Source organism: Chrysemys picta, chromosome 2 (assembly GCF_011386835.1).
Source record: "Chrysemys picta bellii isolate R12L10 chromosome 2, ASM1138683v2, whole genome shotgun sequence".
Taxonomy (NCBI): Eukaryota; Metazoa; Chordata; order Testudines; family Emydidae; genus Chrysemys; species Chrysemys picta.
The window spans coordinates 229,336,982-229,364,167 of record NC_088792.1 but is presented as its reverse complement, the minus strand read 5'-3'; the positions used below and the strand labels follow the sequence as shown (position 1 = coordinate 229,364,167).

General features: G+C 41.8%; 2 protein-coding genes across 2 annotated transcripts in view; one reads left to right on the top strand and one right to left on the bottom strand.

Annotated features, from left to right (window-relative positions):
- The window catches only part of LOC101932491 (cytochrome P450 7B1), a 198,541-nt gene extending 190,376 nt beyond the window's left edge, over positions 1-8,165 (top strand). Inside the window, exons 5-6 of the mRNA XM_005288096.4 lie at positions 452-630; positions 3,804-8,165. Coding sequence (XP_005288153.2) covers positions 452-630; positions 3,804-4,094 — 470 coding nt within the window. The 3' untranslated portion in view covers positions 4,095-8,165. The remainder of the gene's footprint in view (positions 1-451; positions 631-3,803) is intronic.
- A 9,636-nt stretch (positions 8,166-17,801) lies between these two features.
- BHLHE22 (basic helix-loop-helix family member e22) lies at positions 17,802-21,446 on the bottom strand. Its single transcript, XM_005288097.3, has one exon. It carries the CDS (start codon positions 20,385-20,387, stop codon positions 19,494-19,496), a length of 894 nt encoding a protein of 297 aa, XP_005288154.1. The 5' UTR covers positions 20,388-21,446; the 3' UTR covers positions 17,802-19,493.
- Positions 21,447-27,186: the final 5,740 nt, after the last annotated feature.

Genomic DNA, 27,186 nt, shown 5'->3' with positions numbered 1-27,186 from the left:
TACTACATTATTAACAAGTTAAATGATTTTTCTCACAGTCCTTCTATTACAACCGACAGCTTTTGAAAGGCAGGCTAAATAGTCCTTTCAGTGCTTTGACTGGTATTTACTCCAAAATATATGTAAATGCATAAAGCATTCATCTCTTTCGATTGTGTTGTTTTCAGCATGATGCCTGAATAATGGCTTTCCACCCAAAATTCACTACTGCCTAAAGCCTACAAGATGCCTCAGAACCATCAGTGAGAATTACATCTAAAGGTTCAGAATTGCAGCTTTTCCCCCAACCCCTCCGGGATAGTTTGTTACCTCCTCGTAGTATCTAGCATGATTGGGGATTTTTTTAGCCTGCCCTACTGAACTTGTAGCGATCCAGCAGCTGTAGCCATGTATAACTTCCAATCATCTTCCATATTTTAATGCTTTTCCTTCCCTCTTTGTTTAAATTCAGAGAGTGCTTTAAACGAGAGTTTACGAATGTGCTCGTCTTCCATGAACATTCGGATCAGCCAAGAGGATTATATTCTCAAGCTTGGAGGAAATCAGGAAGTCAGTTTGAGGAAAGGAGACTGGATCGCTCTTTACCCTCAAATTTTGCACATGGACCCTGAGGTCTATGAAGATCCTGAGGTAAAACATTCAGCTGGTGCTACTCATCATACTTCAGGCACATTGCAGCAGCCGTGCTTTTGGTGATAGTTTTTTACTGCTGTTCCTTCTTGTGGAACAAATCTTCCTACTTTCAAATGTATTTTCTAGGGCCCTGTAGGTCAAAGGATTCATGGCCTGAAGAGAGAAATATGGTGATGAGACTGACTGCTACTGCTTTCAAAGGAATTGACAATTGCACATTGACTACCATAAACTTTAGGCTAAATGTGGGTTTTGTTTGGCAGTGGATCATTTGATACCCAAGAAGGGCTGAATAATAGAAGGTGCTTTAAATAGCAAATAATGTGGATCATTTAACTAAGTGCCCCCAAAGCATCATTGACTCTCCAAAGCCCTATAATAGCAGTGTCTTACTTGAGCCATATGCTTTTTCACCTCTCTTCATAGGGATTCACCCCTTTTTGGTCAATTAGTATGATGTTGTGAACTTGAGATTGTAAAGCTGTTGCTCTGCAGTGAAGCTCTGAGGGTAATTGTGTCATCTCCTTATATTTTTTTCTGAAGCTAGAGTTAATGAATATCAAAGACTGGAAATTAATCCACCCTGGCTCAGCCTTAATACGACTTCAGAAGTTCACCACCTGCATGCAAATTGAATAGTCATACTCTTGCATAGATTTTACTGAAGGATTGTTGTTGCTAGTTCGGTGTGCTGTATAGGAAGTGAGATTTTACAAAGCAAGACCAGTCAATGCCAACTGCATCTTGCAGAGGTGGCAGTTTATAACTAAATCATTTCTCCTCACCTGCCCCCTCATTTTCTAAGCAAGTGGTTGTTTATCGATCCTTCTCGTTTAAACACTTGTTAAGACAGTTGCAGATATATACCAAATCATAGTTCAGGTTCAGAAGGGAAATTAGATTTGTTTACACATTTTTAGAAGATGATTGTTTGGATAAAACACACAACGAGTTTAAGAATAAAAACGCGTTTATCAGGTTGCAGGAAAAGAGCCAGATTCTGATGTCCTTATTCACATTGAATAGTATTGTACTCTACAAGTAGTCCTATTGAAGTCAGTGGGACTCGTTTTGAAGTGTAAGGTGCCACTCAACATAATTGAGGCTGTTTGAAGGCTGGCCAGAAGAAGAAATTATAAATGGAAGTACTGCTACAGCTATGAACACAATATCTAATTTCTTATTAAAAACCAACTATCTGTCCATATACAAAAAAGGAAAACTCTATGTATAAAATTTGTAGCTGAGCATTTCTTGAAGTCTCCCTTACTAAGTAATTGTCAGAATGCAATACCATGTTTGCATAGATGGAGGATATTTTCTCAATATCAAATCTGCTCAGCTTTCACAGTCTCGTTTTAGTTTATATACTTTATCATTTTGATGGCGAATGAGTTATCAGTACGTTGCAGAGTACATTGATTTCAACACAGAGACCCTCTCAAAAAGGGGAAAAATAACTTCTGTTGTGTTCTTGAATTTGTAGTGTGCACATCTATTGAATATGAGATGCAAACTGAATTTTATTAAAGAACAGTCTTGGGTTTATCATATATTTGGGGAATATAATGGGTGGGAAAAGTTTTCTGGGAAAACAGGTAGCTCTGTGGATTAGTTCAGTATTAAAAACTCACCTCTGCAGACTTTTATATTAAATTCAGGCCACTGATGAAATTAACACCTTATGGTTAGGTATCATATTACATAAGTGTAACTGTGTGTTGGTGACCTCTTTCCCCACTCCTCAAAGCCTAAGTAAATGCTAGTCAGATCTTCTCATGGACCAGCCCAATACACCTCCACTGCTTGCTTCTCAAGATAGTCTACTGACAGCCAGGAGGCCCTGCTGATCACAGTTTAAGAACCTCTAATCTGATAGATAGAACAGGGTTCTGGTAGTCAGAAGACTAGGCCTCTCTACCACTGTTTTTTACTGATGTTCAAGAGCATTATGGAAACAGTCATTTTATTTTTCCGTAGGACATATAGAACAGGCAATCAGAAAATGTACAGTATTATTATGTTTGTATTTTTATTTAAAATTGATATATTGCAGTGTCTTTTGTCTTTCTGGCAAAGAGCTAATCAATCCACTATTTCCTCCATGGTATGGCTTGACCAGGAACCTGCCTGGTAAACTTTCTATGATTTTTTTACTATCAGCTGAGATGGTTTCTGAATTGCTTGTTCAAGTCTAACTTTCAAAAGCTTGCACTATAGCAGATGTATGCTAACTGACCAAGTGCTAATGAGTGAACATAAGCAGCAAGTGTTTTGTTATTTTCATTCAAAGCATACATGACTATTTTTAAGTGGTTTCATTCACCATGGACTGAGCTAGGATGGCCACATCTCCTTCATTCACAAACTCAAGTTAGTCCTTAACGATGACCCTGATATTAAAGGTCTTCAGAAAGGTGTTAAATTTATGGGACCTAAGATACTAGCTAAACTTATTGGAGTAAATTCTAGAGTACTTACTCTAGAAAAACGCTTCCTACTACGGTCACTTATTAACATGTGGCCTGCTTTGCACACATCTTCTATAGCAAGCCATTGAAAGTCAGGTGTGAACAAGTGAGACAGATGGAAACTATCTTCGACTGACAAGAAAACAGATAGTAAGTTATCAGGGCTAGTTCCTGAACTATCCACACCGTGAGAGGGAATGTGGGGGTTGCAGTAGATCAATTTTCTCCTAGTAATTTATCTAGCCTCCTGGGTGAATAGGATGCTTCACAAACAAAAACTGTCCTCTTCCTGAGGATCATTGTCCCTGCCTCAAAATGCCCATAATTAGAACAGAAGAAGGCTTTTCCTGCACTGGCATGGACATAAATAGTCCCCTCTCTCTTCCAGTCACCTGGTGGGAATGGGTCCCCATGCTGACCTGCTATGAAGCTGCCATAGCAATTAACACTCTCTCTAGCCCTTAAAGGGGCATCACACCTTTTCCAACAACCCAGACAACAGCCCCTGCCACTTAATGTGCAGTGAGGTAATTTGAGGGTACATAAAACTCATTTTAAGTGAACAGACTAAAAAGGGGAAGCTGTCAGTTCCTTGGCTTAGCTCTTAACTTACTTCAGGGTTTTAGAGGCACCCTCTTGCAAATGAAACCGCTCATGTAACTGCTCCGTTAATTTTCACCCTCTCTCTTTTATTTTCAGGTGTATAAGTTTGATCGTTATATAGAGAATGGCAAGAAGAAAACCACCTTCTACAAGGGGGGAAGAAAGCTGAAATACTTTCTTATGCCTTTTGGCTCTGGAATCAGCATGTGTCCTGGCAGGTTCTTTGCAATGAATGAAATGAAGCTGTTTCTGATTTTATTCTTGGCTCACTTTGACATAGAACTAGTGGAAAAGAAGCCCATAGGGCTCAACAACAGTCGTATGGGCCTTGGTATCCTCTTGCCAGACTCTGATATTGCCTTTCGTTACAAGATAAGGTCTTTTTAGAAAAGTAAACTGCCTATTGCAGACTTTCCACTAATCTCACTTTTTTGCTGTTTCCTGGCTGCGTATTTTCTTTTTAGACATGTTTGCTTTTTCCTGTTCTGCTTTCATCTCTCTCCTACTTCTGTATGTTTAAGTGAAGAGAGAGTAATGCTAAATGTCTTAGGGCTGGAGGATCACCTCCACAGACATGAAAGCAGGAGTGGCTGGAAATTGATAAGGGGGCGTGGAAGAAAGCAGCAACTCTGAGACATTCACCCTGCACACAGGGCTGGCTCCAGGGTTTTGGCCGCTCCAAGCAGCCAAACAAACAAACAAACAAACAAAAAAGCCGCGATCGTGATCTGCGGCGGCAATTCGGCGGGAGGTCCTTCGCTCCGAGTGGGAGTGAGGGACCGTCCGCCGAATTGCCGCCGAACAGCTGGACGTGCCGCCCCTCTCCGGAGTGGCCGCCCCAAGCACCTGCTTGGTAAGCTGGGGCCTGGAGCCGGCTCTGCCTGCACAATACCCTGAGCCAATAGAAGTCATTAGCTGCCATTCCACACTACACCCTCTCTGCTGAGGGGGAAGTATCGCAATCGGGGTAGCCAGTGGCCGCATGCCTTTGTAACCCACATGAACCCAATGTGGGCCTCTGTCCCCCTCTAGTGGCTGGACCACATGAGAGATTTTTGTCCCCTCTGCTGCCCTGGTGCTAATATATCTGGTCCTTTAACTCAGCTCGTAGAGGCTCAGCCGTTTAGATGTAAAGGTCTTGGGTGCAATCCCACAGACAGTTGACCCATCTGGAGGTGCCATTACACCTACTCAAGAAAACATGCTGCCCAAGAATAAAGGGGACCTGGAGAGCAGGTGGCAGAGAAAGAGGACTTTTTTTATTCCCACCATCCCCAAACCCCTTTCCCCTCAGCACAGCAGTCACTAAAACTGCGCAAAATCTGTCTTGCTGGTTTCCTGGGCCCACTTTCCTCTCTGATGGATTTTACTCTGGGAGGGTCCAGTGTGACCTTTGATGACCCCCAAAATTTATGATGCACAGTGAGTGTTCCATTGGCCCCTCTTTCATCCAGGCATCCTTGCACTAAAGAAAAGTCTTGGAGAAAAATACTAGTGTTTTTGTTTAGAAGACCAACCCCAATGAAGTGCTGGATGGGGCTCCTGGGAGCCCTTTCTTAAATTATACTGCCAAATGGAAAGGAGAGTGAATTGCTATCAATGGAGCTAACTTTTAAATTTCCATGGAGAGTATCTCCTCAGATCCCTCTCATCCCTCCCCTCCACCCCGCAAAAAACAGAAAGTAACCTTCACCCCATTTCAAATCACACAGCATGAACACTGTTCTACACAATCAATATATTCTGTATATTTTTCAGGAACAAAAATATAAACAATTCCATCAAATGCATTTACTGGTAAATTGTTCACCTAGTGGTGCTGCCCCTGTCTTGGTTATGGCTATTTTCATGTAAATAGAAAAACAAATGAATAGGTCCTTCTGCCATCCGCTCCCTAAGAAATCCAACCTCTGGTACCTGGGGTTTATCACAGGCTAAGGGGGTTATGACTTGTAGGAGTGTCTTGTTATCATCCTGGCAGCATTTCACTGGCTTAGGAGTACTTTTTAAATTCAACAGTTTGTTATTTATGCAATATGAATCGGTAACCTGAATCTACTACTGTATTAGGGCCTGATTCAAACCCTATTAAAATCAGTGGGAAGCTTTTGTTGACTTTAATAGGGTTTGAATCAGGCCCATACTGTCTACTGATTTATCTGAGCCACAGCACTACATTAGTTCATATTTAATGTGAGCCTGTTTAAAATGACACCATCATCTTAAAAATGAGACTTTGGCCTACTAGCATTACCAGTAATGTTTTGGAGTATTACACTTGAAAGAGATTAGAGAAGAAAACAGAATTGTTTGGCTTGTTTACTTTGTGGATTTGACATCACTTTGTATTTGCCAGTTTCTCCTGTTGTCTTACACACACACACACACACACACACACACACACACACACACACACACACACACACAAAGAAACTTTTCAAACTCTAGAAAAATATGATTGCAAAACCACAAAAATTGGCAGGAGGATTCAAGGACAAAAGTTTCATACTAAAACTACTTTTAACTTGTTTTTAAAAAGATGACTAATTTTCAAGTTGATGGTGTCATTTAATCTGTGTTTAGAACTAGAATACTATACCTACAAATTGTGAAGTAGTCTGTATCACTGACTCCTGTTTAAGATAACTTTAACACCACATTCCTGATGGTTCTAAAGACAGTTAAAGTGCTAGGAATTTGAGTGAAACTCTGTGTGATTAAGACAATTTTTTAGAAATCTAAAAGCAGGATTTATTTACAGAGAGGTGGCTTCTAATGAATGCCATTTTTCCCTAGTCTTTTACATATTTAAAAGCTGTGGCCTACATAATGTTGTGGCACTTAAAGAATATTGCTGTTGTACAAGAAGCTAACAACTTCAGCCTCATGCATATCCTACAGATTCTGGAAATTCTCCCCACATCAATTATACACAGTTTCTTACTGATGCTACGAGCCTGCTCTTTGCCATTCGCCTTATGTGGTAACCTCATACAACTATATAAATGAGCTGTGGACTGATCTTAGGGAGAGCTGAGCTAGTTGTAAGTGGGACCCGAGGGTTCTGCTTCATAAATAAGCTCCTCATTCCTGAGTACTCATGCAGATCGTAGGCCCCTCATTCCCTTTTTTTCTCTCCCCAGCTGGAGACAGGGCCAGAAAGCCAGAAGTCACTTCATGTGAGCAGTACCTGCCCTGAAGAAGTGCTCCAGCATACAATTATCATTTATAGAAGTTAGACTGGAAAGAGGTTGGAGAGCCATGTCAGCACATAAATTGCTAGTTTGGGGAACCAACCTCTGCTCGGTCCCACACCAGATTTGCATTGGTCTCTGTAGTTGCAAAGCTAATTTACTGTTTTAGCTACATGGATGGGAGCAGAGACAAAATTTGTCCCATAACCATTTATAGACACACGCCTGAGTAGTAATTAGTGACTCATGCAGAGTCAAAGAACACAAAGGAAATTGTGGAAAGTTATCTCAGTGTTCTTTGAACAAGTAATTTAGAACTAAATTCCCAAGCGTTCATTCATTTTTAGTGCCTCCTTTTTTAAGTGCCCTAAATTGACAGCACCCAGGGCTTAGTGTTCGGAGATGCTGAGCACCCACAACTTCACTTGACCTCCATGGAAGCTGCAGATGCTCTGAAAAATCTGAAAAGTAGGCCAAAGGTGTCTCCATCCAATTGAGCACCAAAGCTAGTGGACATTTTTTTTTAAAGTAAGCCTTAATTTCTCTGTGCCTCGGTCTTCCTCATCTTTAAAATGGGGAAAATCTTTCCCCTCTTTTAAAGCACTTAAAGACCTATGGATGAAAAGCATTATGTAAATACTAAGGATTAGTATTATTTGTTGTTTATGCCTGAGGCCATTTAATTATTCATGTAAACTATATACCCCAAATCAGCATCACTAGAAAGACTTTCAAAGATTGGCACATCTAAGCTCCCAGGCCTCTGGGAAGAAAATTGTTTTTGTGAGATATATTGAATGAACATTTTCTCTTCATATATAATATCAATACTACCTATGGTATTGGAGTATACTTATGTTAAATGGGCTTTGCAGTTGATTAAATGCCTTAACTTTGCTTCAACATTTAATCAACTGCAAAAGCTGTTTATTGCTTGTATACTCCAGCTCAATAGAATAAAATTTGTTTTTATATACAGCCTTTCATATTCAGGTTAGTTACTAGTGTAGTGACTCTGTAGGCAAACATCGCAGCTATTATATATTCAGCCATCGCTCACGATCCTCTTGGACGTTAGAACCTGTTTTATTGAGAGAGAGAAAATGTTGACATCATTACAATGTTGACTATAGACATTATTGCTTAAATGTAAGCTGTAAAATGTCTCATGCCACAATTCTGATCAATCTTTCGTTGGCATTCCATTTTGAAACAAATGTGAAGCAACTGTGAAAATAAAAGTAGGTATTTGTTTTAACCATCAGACCTTCTTTGACTCATACTGTGCTTTTAGGATTTTGAATTAGAGTATAACTTGCTGTAGAATAATTTAGTAGGACATACTGGGACAGTGCCAAAAGTGAATGAAAAACATTACTAGTTTCAGATTAATCACTGATCAGTCAGTATAAATATCTATTCAGAAATAAAACAAGTATGTGCAAACAAGCAAATAAAAATCTATATCCCCAGCTGTATCTTAAAGCATCAGGTCACAAGTAAGAAGTTGAGGCACAGTCCTGCAAGGTGCTGAGCACGCTCTACATATTTACTCACTTTAATAGGAGTATAGGGTGCTCTGCATCTAACAGGACTGAATACTTGATTTGAGGTAAAATTGGCCTTACCTTTTGTTAAATAACCAAACCTAAACCAGGCAGCGAGAGTCCCTGCTGAACAGACTCCGATCTACCCAGGCTGTATTGAGAATCTAGATGATGTCTTGGCCAGACGCCCAACACTGGCTGTCCAGAGCTGGCATCCCCTGGTAAGATCCCATCCTCGGACTTTCTACCCATGCCTAGCAATGGCGCAACCTAGTATTGTGGCCTTCTCATAAGAGTGCCTCGCATACTTCAATCCATTGCAAAGAGCAAACCTCATCTTGCATATGTTAGTAGGGTCAAGCCCTGCTAAGAAGTATGTGTGAGAGTTGAGGAGATGGGGCTTTCATCCAGCTGTTTCTATGGATCATGCTTTATTAGGAAGACTGACTGGACATAACCCCCAGCAAACTGGGTCATATTGACCATGGCCAGTCCAATTAGATTTCTTTGTAACTGACACCCACTGGATCAGTCAGAGTCTGAGGTCAGTAAGCCTACCCAGAACAGATCATTTGGGTTCAGAGTGGGTGAGTGAAAGTTTAGGACCCACATTCCCCCCATGAACCATGTCAGTCCACAGTCTGTGGGCCTGAAGTGGACACACCCACATGATTAACTCTGACACATTCTAGGTGGCTTTAGCCAGTCATGAAGCCACCCAGGAATGCTAGAGTTCCGTGATTGTTGCATGAGACAGGGAGCAGTGCAAGGCTGTAATCTCATCTAGGGTGACCAAACAGCAAGTGTGAAAAATCGGGACGGGGGTAGGGGGTAATAGGAGTCTATATAAGAAAAAGACCCAAAAATCAGGACTGTCCCTATAAAATCGGGACATCTGGTCACCCTAATCCCATCAAATGTTTCTGGTGTGAACCTAAACCAAAAAACCAGGCCTTGAGTAGTGTTCAGTGTCACTAGATCCCTAAAATGGATATCTGGTCATATATGTACAGACTATTTCATTGCGTACAATGTGGAATTGCCATGAATCCTTCTTTTAAAAAGTCATGTTTTTTGCTCTCTTTTGAACCCTATTCATTACCTCCCTGAAAGGCCTTGCAATGTCATGACCATCCCTCCCACATACCTAGTAGGGTTAGATAGGACTCCTCCTTACGTATGTCAGGCCGGGAGGTATTCAGGTGCCACTCAAGCCACTGGAATCTCAATTTTGCTCCCCTTTGTGGTAGAAAGGTGCACTGCCCAATCCTTTTAAAAAGTGAAACTGCTGATCAACAACAGCTTCTTGCAGGAACACACTGCCCATGGTTGTGCCAGCTGCCAAAACTCACTGTCCCATGCCCCAGTAGCTCATCTTTTTAAATATAAAATTAAAGTTCAGTTCCAGTGCAGCCACTTTTGGGAGCCACTGGAAGACTGTCGGACTTTTAAAGTTAATATTTTTTTAACAAGTGAACTCCTCATGAACCAATGTGAACACTAAAATGTGAGCCTTATTGTTATGTGTAGGTAATACTTAACCTTGTAAGCAATTGAACAGTCCTGTTTGAAAGGATTGGGGTGCTTCCATGTATGATTATATGAATAGTTGTGTAATTGTTTGTAAATTAGATTTGGCTACATTGCCATGTCTCTAGCAATGTGCTTTAATGTACTAAAAACCACATAATAAATGGCTTTAGTGTACTAAAAACTACTAAGAAATGTGCTTTAGTTTACTTCGTTAAGCCATATTGTATTACACTACTCTCAGAATTGTTATTTTTTTATTAGTAGTCACTGATCTTTGTACTTCATTTGTAGGAGTAGAAATTATAGTTTATTTCATTATTACTGAATATTTGGATGCTGAAAAGATTGTCAATTGTTCTTAATTCCGTAAACTGACATGTTGTAAATAGATGAACAAAGTTAGGTTCTCCTTTAATAGTTAATATCCATCAGTAAGGGTCTTAAATTGAATAAGGTACATCTGTGAATTTCTGAGCAAAGAAAAGTGAAACTTCATGTACTTTACTAATCTGACCTTTTATGTGAATTTTGTATTTCAAAAGATACAATAAAATTGAATGTATCTATTTGCATATTGAATGACTTTCCTTGTCCATCCGTCCCCCACACCTGAACGTACATTCTTTATGCAGGATCTCAGCTATTGCTTTCATTTTTAAAAAATACTGACTTATGTAGAGTATGGCATTCTGTTACTTGACCATGAAAAATATTTTTAAAGAGAAAAAAGGTGAATCAATGTTAGATTATGATAACCTTTGTGTATTTGTTAAAATACTTAGTCCATTTAATCTTGTCCATCTTAAACCAGTCCTGAAGAGACAGTAAAGGAAGGAAATATTTCTGTAATGTTTATGGCAAACTTGAAAGGTCGTGTGAGTGGGTGCAACTCCACCATTAAACTCATTTCCAAATGTGGCCCTCAGTCTTTGACTCCTATATACCTCTGAGTACAGCAAAATGCATGACAAACTAAGGAAAAAAATGTAAAATGTTCCAACCTTAATAGGTCATTAATAAAAAATTTAAAAAAATAAATGTGGCTGTTGCTGTACACCAGTGGTTCTCAAACTTTTGTATTGGTGACCCCTTTCACATAGCAAGTCTCTGAGTGTGACCTCCCCTAATAAATTAAAAACACTTTTTTATATATTTAACACCATTATAAATGCTGGAGGCAAACAGGGTTTGGGGTGGAGGCTGACAGTTCGCGATCCCCCATGTAATAACCTCACGACCCCTTGAGAGTTCCCACCCCCCAGTTTGAGAACCCCTGCTGTACATCTTGCAACATATGTCCTTGTACTAGGAAACTTAGCTTTTCTAAGAATCACTTGTCGTTGCTGGAATTCTTCAATTAGCTCTCTAATATGCAAGTCAAACATTGATGAGGACATTGTCTTTTGATTCTTAATGCATACATATTTTTAACAGTTTGGCGTGCCAGTGTGATTTTTTTGGAGATGTATTTAGCAGAAAGCAGACTTGCATAGCTTTGCTGTATTTCAGAAATAAGTTTGCATAACATAATGTTTTCAAAACATTTACCTCGCTTTGTAAAGCAAAAAGGGCATAGTGGTTGGGACTTTATTAAATTAACATTTTTGAGTGAAGTATCCTTGCTGTTCTAGAAACTAGCTGTGTGAGTGAAAAATTAGTTGCTGATTGTCCTGTATTTTATCTACTATTGGTCTTGACACTAAATGCTTTCTTAAAGTTATTTAAATTGTGTGCGATACTTTAAAATTACTTGGCACACCACTTTTACACAATATATGCTCAATTCAGATAAATAACTTTTTTAACTGTGACAAAAGAGAAACTTAAGGTTAAGAAGAAATAGAATGTAACTGGAGTATTTTTCTGCCAGTTATTTTATTCTGCTAAATTTATATTTATAAGGACTATAGAGTGACAACTCAAGAAAATAGTAGAATTACAACAATTTTAGGTAAAGGTATCACTTCTAGAAAAGTTGGATTCTTTAAAGAAATGTATATATTCACGTATAAAATGCAATGAACAAGTAGCAAGAAACTTTCATTGCATCTATAGAAGCATTCACCATACAATTGCATATTTTTCATTTGCAAGGACTGAATTAAAATTAAATGTTGGATGCAATGTGATCTTTAACAGTTAATCATAAAACAGTTCTATGTAATTGCTTTTGCTATGCAGTGTGTTTCACTGTAATCTCAACTATCTAAGTGATTATTTATAATAGTAGAAATACACTTGCCTTCAAACATTACTTTACAACAAAATAAAAAGTTCAAACAAATTTGTTTCAGCTGTACTGATAAACTATTCCTCTGAAAGTTTAATAGAAGTTTTAATAATGATTTGCTGTAATTTTTATTAAAGTTGACCTAAATTGTTCACAATAGATGTTATTTTCTTACCAAAACAGTAATGACTGAGAGTACAGCAGAGTTGAGAAAGTACAAGTTAACAGATCCAGTAAGTATATACACCTTAAGACATAGCAATGATTTATTTTTGATCAGTTCATCCCACCTACTGCATCTCTCCTCAAATAGTTTAGTTGTTAACCTCATAGTGTCAGGAAGTCTTTCCATTTCTATTTTCTTGTTTTGTGGGCCATTTAATTCACTATTCAGTATGTAAATATTTTTCAGTGGTCATCTAAAAATGAAATATTTACAGCAGTGTAACTAGAGTCTCAGAAAAGGAAGAAATTTGTAACTATAACTTACTTAAGAGTCAGGATATTAAAGACTTGTACATGAAAAGTGGATGGACATTGATTGAGCAATAGCTTAGAAGATCATCCTATGAAGAGGAATTCTATTTGTGAAATGCAGAAACACTAATTGCCTCCTGATGTCGCTTGGTTTTGCAAGAGAACACCTTTTTACTTTTAATGCAGCAACATATTTTAAAAAGTCACTCCAAGAACACCACTAATTTTAATTGATGTTTTTAAATGATAGAATTTAGTATTAAACTTTGTGTTAACTGATTAAATTTTAATGCTGCAAGAGGGATAGTACTTTGCACTTATTTCCACCTGTGGGTTATGACTTAATACTTCCTCAAATTAAAATATTACACACCCCCAATTACTTTTTGGTCATCTGTCCTCAGAATGAGAGAGAGAGACCAGACAGTCCTAAAAACACCACCTTCTTCAGTAACTGTTTGAGTGGGATAAAAGAAATGGGGTCTCCTAATTAGCCAGTCTGTTAGCATGTCTGAATTCCTGGACCTAAATATGTATCTTGATATAAAAGAGAAGAGCAGATAGCCATAAACAGAGATACTTGGAAATTAGAAAACATTCACAAATGATAAAGATTTGTAAAAATCCATGGTGAACTTTCTTCTGAAACTTCTTAGAAGAAATAATAACTGTTTTGGGTAACCACTGATACCTTTCTAAGGTGTGATGAGGTTAATTTAATTCTAATTCTAGCAGTTTGAGTGTCATTAATGTTTGTTTTGCCCCTAGTAGAAATGTATTTTTCTTTTCTATTTTAATCTGTGACAATTATATAAGGAAATGGTGGTTTATCTATAATGCATCATTTTGCTATAGCTTTCAAATCAGTCACAGATCACAGTTCTTAAATGTGCAGATATGAATTTAAAAATACAGCAGTCAAATGCTTGAAACAGATCATACATTTATTTCATGTTGTATTACCCGTCTCTGAATCAGGCTGAGAGGACAAGGGCTAGTACGGGCTTTGGGAAACGTTTAAAGTCTGCATGAAGATAGCCCGTGTAAATTAAAGTAAACCCGTTAGAAAGCATTTCTATTAGCATGTTGAAATGGAGCTGATCTTTAGCCATTATTCTGTAGAGCCACGGGGCTGGGCTGTAGCTCACAAGCTTTTGCTCACTTAGCAAATGTGCTGCAGTGTTTCTTCAGCAACAGCACTGACTAATATACTTAGTTTCCGAGTTACCCCTCAGTGTAAAGGAAAAGCCAAATCAAGCAAGCGCTTCCTGCGTACTTCAGCTTGTCTACCGCGTGAAGCGATGGTACCTAATCTGCTTAACCCTTGCTACGCCTGAATGAACGATTATCAGTATTTTCTATGGGAAGGGAGAGCCCATTATTAAACTCTGGTGAACGTTGTTCGACTCGAGCCCACGAGGGTCTCTCGGAAGGAGCGCTGAAGGATCGGGACAGGTGAAGATTCAGGGAAAGGAAATAAATATTCTCCCTTGAGCTTCTGCCCCTGTGTTGCCTGGCACTGCTGGAGCTTTAAGGGAAGAAAGAAGTACCGCGAAATAATTTTCCCTTCTGTCCACACTAACAAGCCAAATTCCAGGGAGTGCAGGAGCTGGAAATCCGCCTGCCCCAAGAGAGCGAGAGCACTAAGGGGGAAATCCCAGTGGGGCATTTCCAGCTACCTGATTGGAGAGAAGGAGGAGCTGTAATGAGCCTCGGGGAACTCAAATCCCAGGACAATTAGCTGCACTGCACAAGGAAAGCGGACTGCAATCGGTGGCAGTCTCGGTATAGACAGTGCATCTAAAGAATCCGTGCTCCACATTGAACGGCGAAGCAGCTTCGCTTCTCCATGACAATCTGTTAAATTAATGTTTATATAAAACGGGCGATCTTGTTTTAAAAAGGGGAACCAAAGTCAGACAATCCAGCCCCTGTCAATTAACCCGATACTGCAACTGAGCCGTGAGCCGACTGACTTCCTTTAAAGTTACGTACCTGTCAGGCAGTGACTCGCTCTGCCATCTGATTAAAAGCCCAGTTTAAATCGCCCCTGAGGGTATTGGCAATGGGCGAAATCACAGTTAGAAAGGATCCTGGCGATAGCATACGCACTAGTGGCTCATTTATTTTACCAACAACCCACTTTAAAAAAAAGTGTTAATTGCTGCACTTTCCTAGCACGTGGATAATTTACTTTGACGGCAGCATTTTAATTAAAAGCCAACTTATTTATGTTTCTGATGTTTATGTTGCGCAATTTAATTACGTTTAGAGGCAGCACCGCATTCCCCTCCCCCCCCCCCATCCTAAATCACATTTTCATTAAAGGTTTGAATAAGAAAACTCACTTGACCACTATTCATTATCTCTTCCCCTCCATGCACACAAGTTCACTTACCCATTCATTTAGTCACTTACTCATTCCAGCAGATCCGCTGCAACTGCTGCCAGCCGGGCTGTGCACACTCATAATTATTTGTCAAAGTCTAGAAAGTGTATGATCCCTTTTTCTAGCGGTAATTAGTTACCATAGCATCTAATACGTAAATGTGCCCAGAGCACACCATTAACAGTTAAACGAAGGATTCAATTTAACACATGATTATATCTTTCATAAGTCATTACATTAGGAAAGTCAATGTCACTCATGCTGGGACAGTCGCAGGATTAGAACTGGGGAAAGGGCGGGGGGAGTCTGGCTTGGCAACCGAAGCTTAGGGGTGGTTTTGGAGAAGGCTGGTTGAATGGGCTTGTTTTGGCGGGGTGTCGGACACAAGCTCTTCCAGGGGCTGGTCAGTTCTGATCCTATTGGGATCCAGCAGGCAAGAATGGGGGAAATCCCCCAGGCGCGCGCACACCGCTGGTCTGACGGAGACAATGTGTAAGACCGGTTCCGTGTCAGGTCCCAGCGACGCTGCTGATTACAGGGGAATAGGCAAGAGGTGTTAAAAGCGGCACCGCCTCGGAAACTGTCACAGGCTCGACAAAAATCAAGTCAGATCAGTCACCCCCTGACAGGAGGCGCTGGCCGCGACTGAAACGCGTTTTCTGAGCCATCTCGGCTGATCCTCTCTGCTAACTCAGACTGGCGCAAACCAAGCTGATAAAAGCAGCTGGGGGTGGGGGGTCTTGGAGGATTGCGCTGCAAAAAATACAACGTTTATTGAAACCAGTAGGACGGCACCTGCGTGCACACAGTTAGGGAACGGTAGCGACATTGGCGGCTCAGAACTAGCTTTGATCTCAACTGCCAGCTCGGTCGTTTAAATGTCAAATTTCAGACAACTTAAGCTTCCCGAGTGAATGCCTGGGGAGAACCGCTCTTAGGGGTCGCTGCTCTCTAGCAAACTTTTGGTCACTCATCAGCACGTTAAGGCACTTCCAAGGAATGTCCCAGATCACAGGAACTAGCTCAGAGTCAGTTAGATCTGTAGCGAGCTCTGATCAGGTTGTTAGTGCAGAGCAGCTGTTTTCCAGCTTAGGACGTGTTTGAATTAAAGTAGAGGAACAAGCTAGACTTATTTAAAAAGTTTGGCCCCACCCTTTGATTCCCCCTCCCAGCCTTCACTTTGCCTTCCATAGCAAAGATTATCATAGCACTTCCACACGGAATTATTAAAACTGCTGGGAATCTTCCTTTCCCACTCCGTAATTTGTTACGCTGTACGAGTTCCAGCGAGAATTGAGAAGCCAGCCGCACCTACGAGGGGAATATTTCAAGGAAGGCGCCTTTGTCATGAGAAATATGAAGCAGTAACTCTTGCAGCAAATGTGGCCTAAGATGTTAATATGCACACACACACACACACACACACACGAGTCAGACGGGTAGCTGTGGTTAATTCCTAATCAGAATGATGGACAGCAGAGACAGAACAATACAAACTAATGGCTGTGTTGCTGATCACTTTACCCCTTGATTAAAGACACCCAATTATGGCGCAGAACAGTGTCGTAATTATGTTCCTTAATCACATCCAGGAGGTTTAATTGCCTTAACGATGTGTTTCATTAAATGAATTTAGGTATTATAGTCGACAGTTTTCATACACAGTTGTTTTCAAATTAACATAATATTAGACATCGTCATGGAAATTGTTTTAATAATCATAATTAGACGCACCCAGGCTTTGTCTAGTAAATGCTGAGAGACGGCTCTGCTTGCGCCTGGGGGCTGAGCTGCCCACCCTGCCTGGGCTGCCTTCCCACAGCTTCGTGGCACTTTGCAGTTATGGTTCCTGAAAAGTTACAGGTTCTGATTAATCTCTTTGATGGGAAGTGGAGCGGAAAATATGTATCCCCTTCTACCACGCTGGATGCCAGTTAGGGCTATCATTAGACGCTGGCACTACCCAGGGCCAGTAAATGGAGCATACTGGATGCAGCGGGCACATACACATAACCCCGACCCCACCAAGGAAACCTGGCTGCTGGTGGGGCTGGGGTCCAAAGGGAAGAGCTCTAGTGCCGACCTCTCGGGACCCCTCCGCCGAGGCGGACGCTCACGCGCCTGCCCAACGCGGGCAATAGTCACTTCAGCACTGGGGTTTCTGGACATTGATAATCGAGCCTGACTGTTCTTCGGGTGCGAAAAGCGAGCCGCCTTTGGACTGTGGGCTCAAGCTCCCAGGGAATGTAAGGAACTGCAAAGAGAACCAAAATACGTCTAGCCAACAGTGTGTGTCTGTCTCTCTCTCTCTCTCCCTCTCCTCTTGTAAGCAATTGCAGACCGTTACTCTTGTTAACACCGCCATATGTGGGAACAGACCAAAACCCTAACAGCTTGCATCTTTTCAGCATTAGCTCCCTCCCAGACTGAGGTTTCATCTCCAGGTTGGAAGTGTGAAGAGAGCCTTCAATCGGCCTACAAACAAACTTGGGGGCTCTTCTCTCTCTTCCTCGGCCTCTCACTACTGCTTTCATTTCTCTTTCTTGCAACGAGTCAACCCCGTGTCAATTAAACAGGTGAATAATAACAATGGATCTGTGTCAAGAACTTGAATGCCACAGTCCCTGAGCCATGCTATTTTTGTATGTTTGGCACCCAGGCAAAGCGAGAGAGAAAGGGGATACTTCCCCCCCTTCCTGGTACAAAGAACAGCATAATAAAAAGTTTGTTGAAAATATTTTAATAAAGATTTTTTCCGACATAGATACACATACAAACGATCGTACATTGCTGTCATAATCTGATTGACCTATTTAATATATCACTCTTTACACATCCATGACCTGCCAACAGATCCATCACCGCTCCTATTTTGCCATCCAACCTGACAGTCCGAATTTGTATTATCTGCAAGTAGTGGGAAAGAGCAGGACTCCTTTTTGAAGGGGGGGAGGGAGAATATCTTGGATTTACAAATGGCAGAGACAGCCACCCAGCCATGCAAACTCAGACTGAAAGCTCACTTTGGGTAAATAGCCACTTTTTGCTCTTCTCCTTATTTTATTTTTCCTTAGATTAAAAAAAAAATAGATAGATGTCAGGCGTTCTGTAAATCAGCCCAAAGTATTTCAGTTTAAATAATCATCCACAGTCAGATTAATTTATATACATATAGAGCAATTAAATTATACCTTTGGACAAAAACAAAAAAACAAACAAAAAACAAAAAAACCCAGCGCCTGGGAACACAGGAACTTGGCAAGTGTTTCCCTTCCCCCCCTCATAGGAGCTATTGCTTTGATGCCTTGTAAAAGTAAATAGCTATTACCCTTTATAATGCAAAGAATCCCCTTTTTAAAAAAGTCAGTTAATTGAGAATTAAGAATACACCTTTCCTGTGATTTTTGGACTGAAGCAATTTATTAAAGCTCAATTTAAATACAGGGATGATGCAACTTAAAATCCAGACGACCTTTCATAAACCTAAGCAGCTCCGATACAGCAATAGTTCTGCGTATACGTTGTTGGCAAATAAACATTTTAAACACTTGGCACACAGTTTAAGTTAATCCATAAAACAGAATTTTAGAAGCATTAAAAAAAAACTGCACATAAGACCCGTGACCTTAACACATGATAAATATTGTTGGCGTGGAAGGGTCCTTGAAAGAAGAACAAATAAATACCATGTCTTGTTTATACATCATTGCAACGTGGAAAGAAACAAGGTGCACATAAATATTTGTTTTAAAAATGCAATACTTTCAGCCACACGGAGTAGGGTGTTAGTTTCTCTCTCTCTTTAAATCACTCTCGCCAAAACTTCGCGCATTTTCACAGGATCAAAGTTCAGAGACAATAAAAAATACAAGTCAGTCTTTCATAGCAATGGTTCAGTCTCTTGGTTTCGTTTAAATAAGAAGTCTACATTTCAAGTTTGTTTGGCGCCTGGCTCAGCATCAAAAGAATTGGTTGCAAGTGCCCCTTCTGATTTGTCTCAGTGACCATGCAGCTGGAGCCCCCGCCACCCGCACCCCAGCCAGCCACCCCCGGGCCTCAGCTCGCTGGGGCAGAGTTCTCGAGTCCCAGTAAGCGGGATTTAAATACATCAGTCGGAGAGGGGGGCTTCCTTTTTCCTCCCCCAGCTGCTATTTCTCAGCCTCTCTTTGTGTCCACACACACACACACACGCGCACACAATTGCGATTTTTTACTTCGCTGAGGTCTTGGTTGCGATCAAGTCACCACTTCCACGAGGAAAGCCCCCAAGCCCACCCGCGGCCCTTTCCAAAAAGGGGAAAAAAAGCCCATAAGCCTAATAACCACGAGAAACGGAGGATTTAGCCTAAGTCCTTGCCCCGAGTCCCTCCCTGCCAGCTCCTTGCCCTGCCCGGGTTGAAGCGCCTGGCGGGGGCTTTAAGGCTTCTCCGTGCACTGTTTGCAGAGGCTGGAGGAGACGCTGTTGAAAATGGCACATTTCTCTGGGCAGGAGCTGGCAGGGGGCAGGCCGGCGCTGAAGGGGTAGCCGGCCGCCTGCTCGTAGGCACCGAGGGCTGGGTGCAAGGCGGCGGCCGCGGCCGCCGCTGCCGCCGCCGAGCTGGGCAGGGAGGCGGCCGAGATGGCCTGGCCCTGGTTGAGATAAGCCACCAGGCGCCGCATCTCCTCCAGAGCCTGCGCCTGCATGAGGATGTAGTTCTTGGCCAGCAGCAGCGTGGCGATCTTGGAGAGCTTCCGCACCGAGGGGCTGTGCGCGTAGGGGATCACCGCCCGCAGCTCGTCCAGCGCGTCGTTCAGGTCGTGCATCCGCCGCCGCTCGCGGGCGTTGATGTTGAGCCGCAGCGCCTTCTGCTCCTTCGACTTCTTGCTCCCGCCCAGGCCGTGGCTGTTGGAGCAGCCGCCCTCGGCCGCCTTCAGGCCCCCCCCGGCGCCCCCCGCCCCGGGCGAGGCGGCCCGCGGGTCTCCCCCGCGCAGCACCAGCTCGCAGCGCCCGTCGCTGTCGTCGTCGGGGCTCTGCTCGCCGCCGCTGCTCTCCGCCACCGAGCTGCGGCTGGTGCTCTCGCCGTACTTGCCGCACACCGAGCCGGCCGGCAGCGCGAGGGGGTCGCCGGCCCCCAGCGCCGCCCCGGGCTGCAGCAGCCCCTCCGCCTCGCCCGGCTCGAAGCAGCTGAGGGGCGAGGGCTGGCGCTCGCGCGGGTGGCTCAGGTCGAGCCCCGGGGGCGCGCGGAAGGCGGCCTCCATCCTCGTGGCCGAGGCGCTGAGACTCTTGTGGAACAAGTCCTCGTCCGCGGCTAGGCTCAGCGCCCGCTCCATGCTGCCCGCCGGGCTCCTCCGCCGGCACCTGCCCTGCTCCGGCTCCTCGCGCTCCTCCGCGTCGCCTTCTCTGCTGGCCGCGAGCTCTCACCAGGGGATGCGCTCGGGCATTGTGAGCTGCGAGCAGCCCCCTCGTCCGCCGTTTATCTTGCTTGGCTTCACCTTCAAGAGATTTCCGGCCCCAGCAGCCGCCGCAGACGGGGGAGTCTTTTACATCATTAGCTCGGCGAGTAGGTTATTATGAAGAAGACTCGCCTGTTGGGACAGAGCTCTCTACCCAATCAGGTTAACGTTTTAATTAATAGGATTAAAGCGGTAACAAACAAGCCCAGGCGCTAGCTGGCCCTGAGTCTGAAGAGTTTCATTTCCCAGGTCTGAAGACAGGCAGCAGCTAGAGCTTTATAAAAGGCGCCTGCTCCATTATTCTCCCTGCCATCTGTAGACACAGCTTCACGCATATGTTTGCAAGACGTTGTGTCCTGTTAGGAACCCAACAACTGCCTTTAGCTTGACATGTGTGGCGACTTTCACTCATCAATGAGCACACTAAAAGCCCTGCTTAGAGCTCAGGATGTTCTTCGCCTCCTTCAGCAAATTACAGAGCTGCACTGCGGAGGTGCCCACTTGAGCGCTTTCCTCCAAGTGCTGCGAGCAGACTTCTGCTAACTTAGCAAGAGAGTCACTCCACCCCCGTTTACATGAACTCAGCTCTCCCTGTGGAAAGGGATCGCGTGGAATAGCAAAAGCTAGGCTGCTCCTTGCTGACTCGCCATAAAAGTTCACCTTGGCTTCGGACAAGACCATCGTTTTTCTCCCTTTCAAAACAAATTGAGAACAAACTGCAAGGTGCTGCTTTTCTCTCCCCCCACCCCAACTTTACAGTTTTCCACTCGCAGATTTGCTACTTCATAGTAATTACCTCCCACATTTCAATACAAATAAAAGCATCAGCTTTAAAATAAACTAATTTGGGGGCAAATAATAATAGTAATGAATGACCAACTTTTTTCTAGCGATTTCTTCCTTATAATAAGGATACTTTACAAGGACGGTCCTGCCTAACTCAGAAATGGGTGGTAGTTTGTGCATCTGATGTATCAGATCAACTTGAGATCATGTAATTCATTAATATTATCCGCCATGTATTTATATTTCCCAGGCTTTAGCTAAAACGCTTCACCTTAAGGCCCACTTTCCTTATAGTCAGGTTCTCACACTGAAGTGTAAACAAGTACTTGTCTAAAATGTGTCCTGCTGATCATCTAATAATAGAGACAAGCAGTCCTTTCTCCTTTTATTGTAATCGCATTGAAAGCACATGGTATTTAGAGGCAGGTTTTCATTCTTATGACATCAGTAAAAACAATATTTCCCAACACCTCCAGTGCATCATTCGGTGTGGCAGAATTACTGAAGGCTCTGAAATTTTTGGTTTCTCTGGTTTCATTAAAAACCTTTTAATTGTGTCTTTCCGAGATGGCCCCAGGTGTTGGACTCTTTTCATTACATTTTGCTCTAATGTGATGAAATTCTAATTCTCTCCTTACCATATGGTTAAATTTGCCCACTGAGAATTAGTTGAAAAAGGAGAAATAATCTATTAATCTCTGTAATAGATTCACAAATGAGGTTCGCCACAGAACCTGGTTTTGAATGGTAATATCAGAACAGTTGGGTGCCTTGTTTCAGGAAAGAAAGGACCAGGCTACAACAACAGAGACGTTTGAATTTTCACCTGTAAAGAATAAAAAGAAGCCAAGCTGCAGATTTTCAAAGTAATTGACTGAGATTTCATCTAGCAAGGACATGGCTACAATACAGCCTTCAGTCACCTTGTGTCTTTATATTTAAAATGAACAAACCCAGCCCCCCACCCCATTCAGCCTCCACCCCACCCCCATCCTCACCCAAGTCTAGCATTTGGCTTGTGCAAATGTCCCTGATTGAAACCCAAAGTGCACATTCAAATCTACAGTTTCTTTCTTATAGATACTCCTGTTGATCTCTATCATTAATCCAAAATGATCCATTATTTTCCAGACCTGAGGAAGAGCTCAGTGTAAACTCGAAAGCTTCTCTCTCTCACCAACAGAAGTTGTTCCAGTAAAAGATATTGCCTCACCCACCTTGTCTATTAATTCAAAGGCATTTTAGGTTTACTGTTTTCCAATTAGCAACTTCATTTTCACTGGGATCATAAACAAAGAGCTTGATAATTACAATAGGTTTTTATCTGTTTAATATCAACTTGTAAAACTCATTTGATCACTTAAGGATGACGAATACTATTATTGTAATTTGATGGTTTAAGGAGAAGATTTTACTGCTCCCAGTTCGTTTGGTCGAAGAGAGGCTTTCTGCGAAATCTCTCTGGCTGATATATGGCTTCATTAATCCTGCCTTTCTCTTTTGCTTGAAACTTTTCGGATGGTGTATTCACCTGCTCTGTAAGCAGTTTGGGTGCTGGAAGATTGAATGGCTCTGATGTTGCTACAGTGTTAAAGACATTTCATCGTCATCCGAGTCCTGATCACAGAACTAGGGGATGGTTATCGGAGTGATTAATGCTTTGTCACGCTTTGGACAGGTGCAACACGCCATAATGGACAGGTGCAACTAATATAAGGTCACGTTATCAACAATGATATTTAATAAACCTAGTTTTGTAATTTCCGAGTGGGCCATAGCTGTTATCCACTTTCTGCCACCATCCGGGGTGTCAGTGCTTATCTGATTAAACACAATATCATCTATCTAGCTATAATCTTCCTTTGTTTTATTTTCTTTCTCTGTCTGCCTGCTGTGTCTCTACCTCTGATATGTATCAACCACCTTTCTACTCATTCATTCCTGATCTGCCACACTTAAGTGTTCAAACGGTCTATCAAGCTTCAACGTATATTTAATGCCTTCCCACCACAAAGCCCCGACCTTCTTCCAGTTGCATTTGGTATGAGCCATCCTGGATCAAACTCCTCTGGGCTCCCTGAAGAAGGTGGCTGTTTAATAGTCACCAGTAACTTTGGTTTGGAAGCAGGCAGAAGAATTTATAGAAGCTTTAAATGCGGGGCTTATAAAAAATACCCGAGGAATGGTCTTTGAGGTTTATGCACTCGTAAACTTTTGCTGATTGCTTCTGGGAAGTTGTCAGGCATTTAACACTGCATTTATCTTACGGTGCAATGAAAACACATCTGCCCAGTGTCTCGTTACCTGGTTTAATTGTGACACAGCCCTATGTCACTGACTAGACTTTCAGCTCTTTCATTATGTCGGTAGCAAGCAGCCGGGAGCTGAGGCGAAGAAGGGAAGGAGACGAAACGCCCTAACAAATCAAACAACTTCGCCGTTATGCCCAAGAAGCATAAACTGCAAGTGAACTTTCCTAGACTGCGGGGCGGTGCTTCAATTTGCAAGAGTGGTAAGCAGAGAGGCTGAAGAGAATTATGCCCATTTCAGGAAAGCATGATCGGGCTTTCGACAAGTTTATTTCTCTGAAGTTTGGCTGTGAGCACAGCGTCCCTGCCAGGCAGCTTGCCCCAAATATTAAGCTGTACCCTGTAAAGCACTAAAATAAGAAACACTTTAAATGATAATGGCCTCAGAGATTACACAATTTATACTGAAAACGTGAACGCAGATTTTTTTTTTTTAGGTGCACTGGAGTATGAAACTAGCTAGATCTTCACTTAATGATCAATTTCTAAAGCCCAGGGTCCTAAATTTCAAGCCTGGGAGGGGGGATTAGAAAACCCTTCCAGTAAACAGGTCGCCGAGTAGCGCATAAAGTTGTGTATTCCGTCTGCTATAAAACTCTCAAGAAAGCCAGAATCTCCCATTTATGTCTGGATATACCCAGAAGTTTAATGATAGCGAGGCATATTTTATAAAGATTAAGACAGTTTCATTGCAGCCGAGGGAATACTGTAACTCCCTAGAGCTTTGAAATGCTTTGGAAATAGTCGGCATTTCATTGATACCAGAAGAATAACTCTCTGATCAAACTAATATTAACATGAGATTCAAGTTTACTCCTCTCTGGCCGCACTAAAGACTTAATCAGTGTGTCCTCACTTGCGGCTACATGGATTTGACACTGAACCTAAATGAAAGGAAAGCCAAAGATCAAGTTTAAATATTTTGTAATAACCCCCCAATGTACAGAATTTTGTTTATTTTTCCCACTGTTTCTTCCATTCTCGAGATGCTTGTAGCTTCGTCGTAGCAATATCTTGTTAAACATTTCATTGCCTCTTACAGAACCATCAACCCAGTCCGGAATAAAATAGCTATTTTCACAAAGTTACCAGCTTCTCCTACAAATTCGCCTAGAAGTACGTGTGTGCGTGTCAAAATTGCACTACTGTACCTGAATGTGTGGCCCTTGACAAATCATGTTGTGTCTTAACAACTGGGGAAAGATCTGTTTTTTTGAAAAGATCGCAGAGAGTAAACAATCCTTACAAAATCACAACTTGTGAAATGTCCCCATGTGCTTGATAGCTTTCACTGAAATGTATTGGACAATAATTGGGCCCTGCAATCCCCCAAAGGAATTTCATGTGCTTTATGGGACATGTTTATAGCTTCAATTGCTTACAAACGTCTCAAAATCCAGAGAGTAATTATTCTAAGATAAGAAAAAGAATAGATTTGAAGTTTTGTTGCTATGGAGAAAGTTCTGTTTTGTGGCTCAAATCTACCTCTAACGCTTACCTCGATCTCCCCCACCCAGGGCTAAGCAAACGCTGGCCAAATAACTCCTTTTGCAATTAAAACGATACAACTAGCTGTTCATTTAACAGTTTCAAGGCGCAATAGGAGGATTAAAAAAAGCCCGATAGAAGGGAAACTTTCCCAGTCAGGATGAGAATCCCTTTTGAAAGTCATCATCTGAGATTTTGAAAAGTGTTTTTAAAGCACCTTAGGTATTCAAAGTTTACGCGCCTGTTGTTGAGAAAGAGGGCAAAAGGATCAAAAGGGACTTTTTAAAGAGCTGATAACGTGTGGGTATTTCTGCGGAGTATCCCCAACAGTAAATCCCCTACAGGATGGGATTTGTGGTCGGGTACAGATAACCATTCTTTATTACTGTAACTTTTGGAGCAGGTTTGCTGTTAGTTATACTGCAAATGCTAATCCCCCCCCCCAAAAAAAACCCACCCTCCTAAGGGACATTTCTCCCCACAATTAGTTTTTCATGCAAAGACGGTCAGAAAACTGCGCTGAGTAAGAAACTGTGGATGTAGTTTAGCGATCAATTACATTGTGATTAATAAAAGCAAAGAACAATTTTTTGGTGTGCTTGACACTTCACCTTTACAATAGAAATACCCAACCTCCTTTAGTTGTGCACTAACAGTTATCCAGATGGGAGGGCTGGGAATTAACTTCCTTACATTTTGGACAGAAAGAAAACCTGTGGGATAAAGTGAAAACACTAGTGTAATGTGATGGCATTGTTTTTAAAATGCACTGTACTTAATATTACTTCATTATCGCAGATTAGATATAGGCAGGAAATATTCTGTACCCTTTGTTCACTGAATAGCAATTTCATGTGTAGCAGTTGGTCTGGTTTGACTCACACCGCAGTCCTTTCCCCTCATAAAGTTATGGGATGCTACAGTTTTTCTTTCATTGATGATTAAACTTTAAAAGAAACTCTGACGAGGAACGACACAGCTACTAAGGTGTTTGACTCGGCGATTTAAAATCCACAGCACCATCTCCTGGCAAATGGGGGAATAGTTTAATTTAAAGCAAGTAATTCCTTTGGGGGTATTCCATAAGAAATTCATGAAGTTGAAATAAAGATAACCAGTCTTGATCTCCAGTTACGGAAAATTTAGTTTAGGAACTTCTTTCTACAGCAGCACTCTAAGAAGATTTTTCGTTGGTATGGCTAATGGAAACATTATTTCCTCAGTTTCACATATAAAACTGAAGTCTTTTGGATGAATGGCTATTATTGGAAGACAGACACAAGCCTTTCCAGAGGTTTTGCATAAATATATTTATATATAGGCACTTCATTAAATATATGTATTTGAAATATACATTGGATGGAGAAAAATGATAATATTGTTTTTGTGACAGCATTCAAACCCCTTATATGTGGTGCAATAAACCTGTCCAGCCTTTAGTCTGAGATTTTCAAGTGAGCCTAAAAGAATTAGTTGCCAGATGCCACTGAAATTCAATAAACTTCATTGTCCTTTTGAGTAATTAAAGATATGGCCAACTTCATTCACGTGATGCATATTCAGTAGTTTATTAGTGAGAACTTGTTACCTCTTTTTCCAAAACACAATTTAAAAAAAGATAGCGAAGACCCTGTTTAAATCCATTGAATCTACTACCCTGTAGTGTTTGTTCCCTGTACTATATACTCGAGTGCTTTGTCCAGTCCAGCTTTAAATGACTGCTAATTGAACTTTCATTAGCAGACTGTTGGCACTGTGTAATTGAGCTCACCGTTAGGATATTTTTCCTGATATTCAGCCTAAATTGTGCTTTGCCTAATTCCATCCACTTGCTCCTGCCTTACTTATAGCCCCTTTAAGACTCAGGACAATGAATTCCTCAATCTCCTTCTTGTCTGCTCTGTTTATATACCTGTGGGGCAGATCCTCAATTGGTGTAAATTGGCATAGCTCCATTGAAATCAATGGACAATGACAATTTATACCATTTGATAATTTGCCCCATAGTCTATCTGCAGACTTAATCCCACTCTCTGTATTGAGACTGGACTCTTACTGAGGTGAAATGGTGAGTTGCCATCATAAGAAATGTG

What these genes read in the sequence shown, in the direction of transcription:
- BHLHE22 (XM_005288097.3), bottom strand. Translation starts at nt 20,387, where the DNA reads ATGGAGCGGGCGCTGAGCCTAGCCGCGGACGAGGACTTGTTCCACAAG.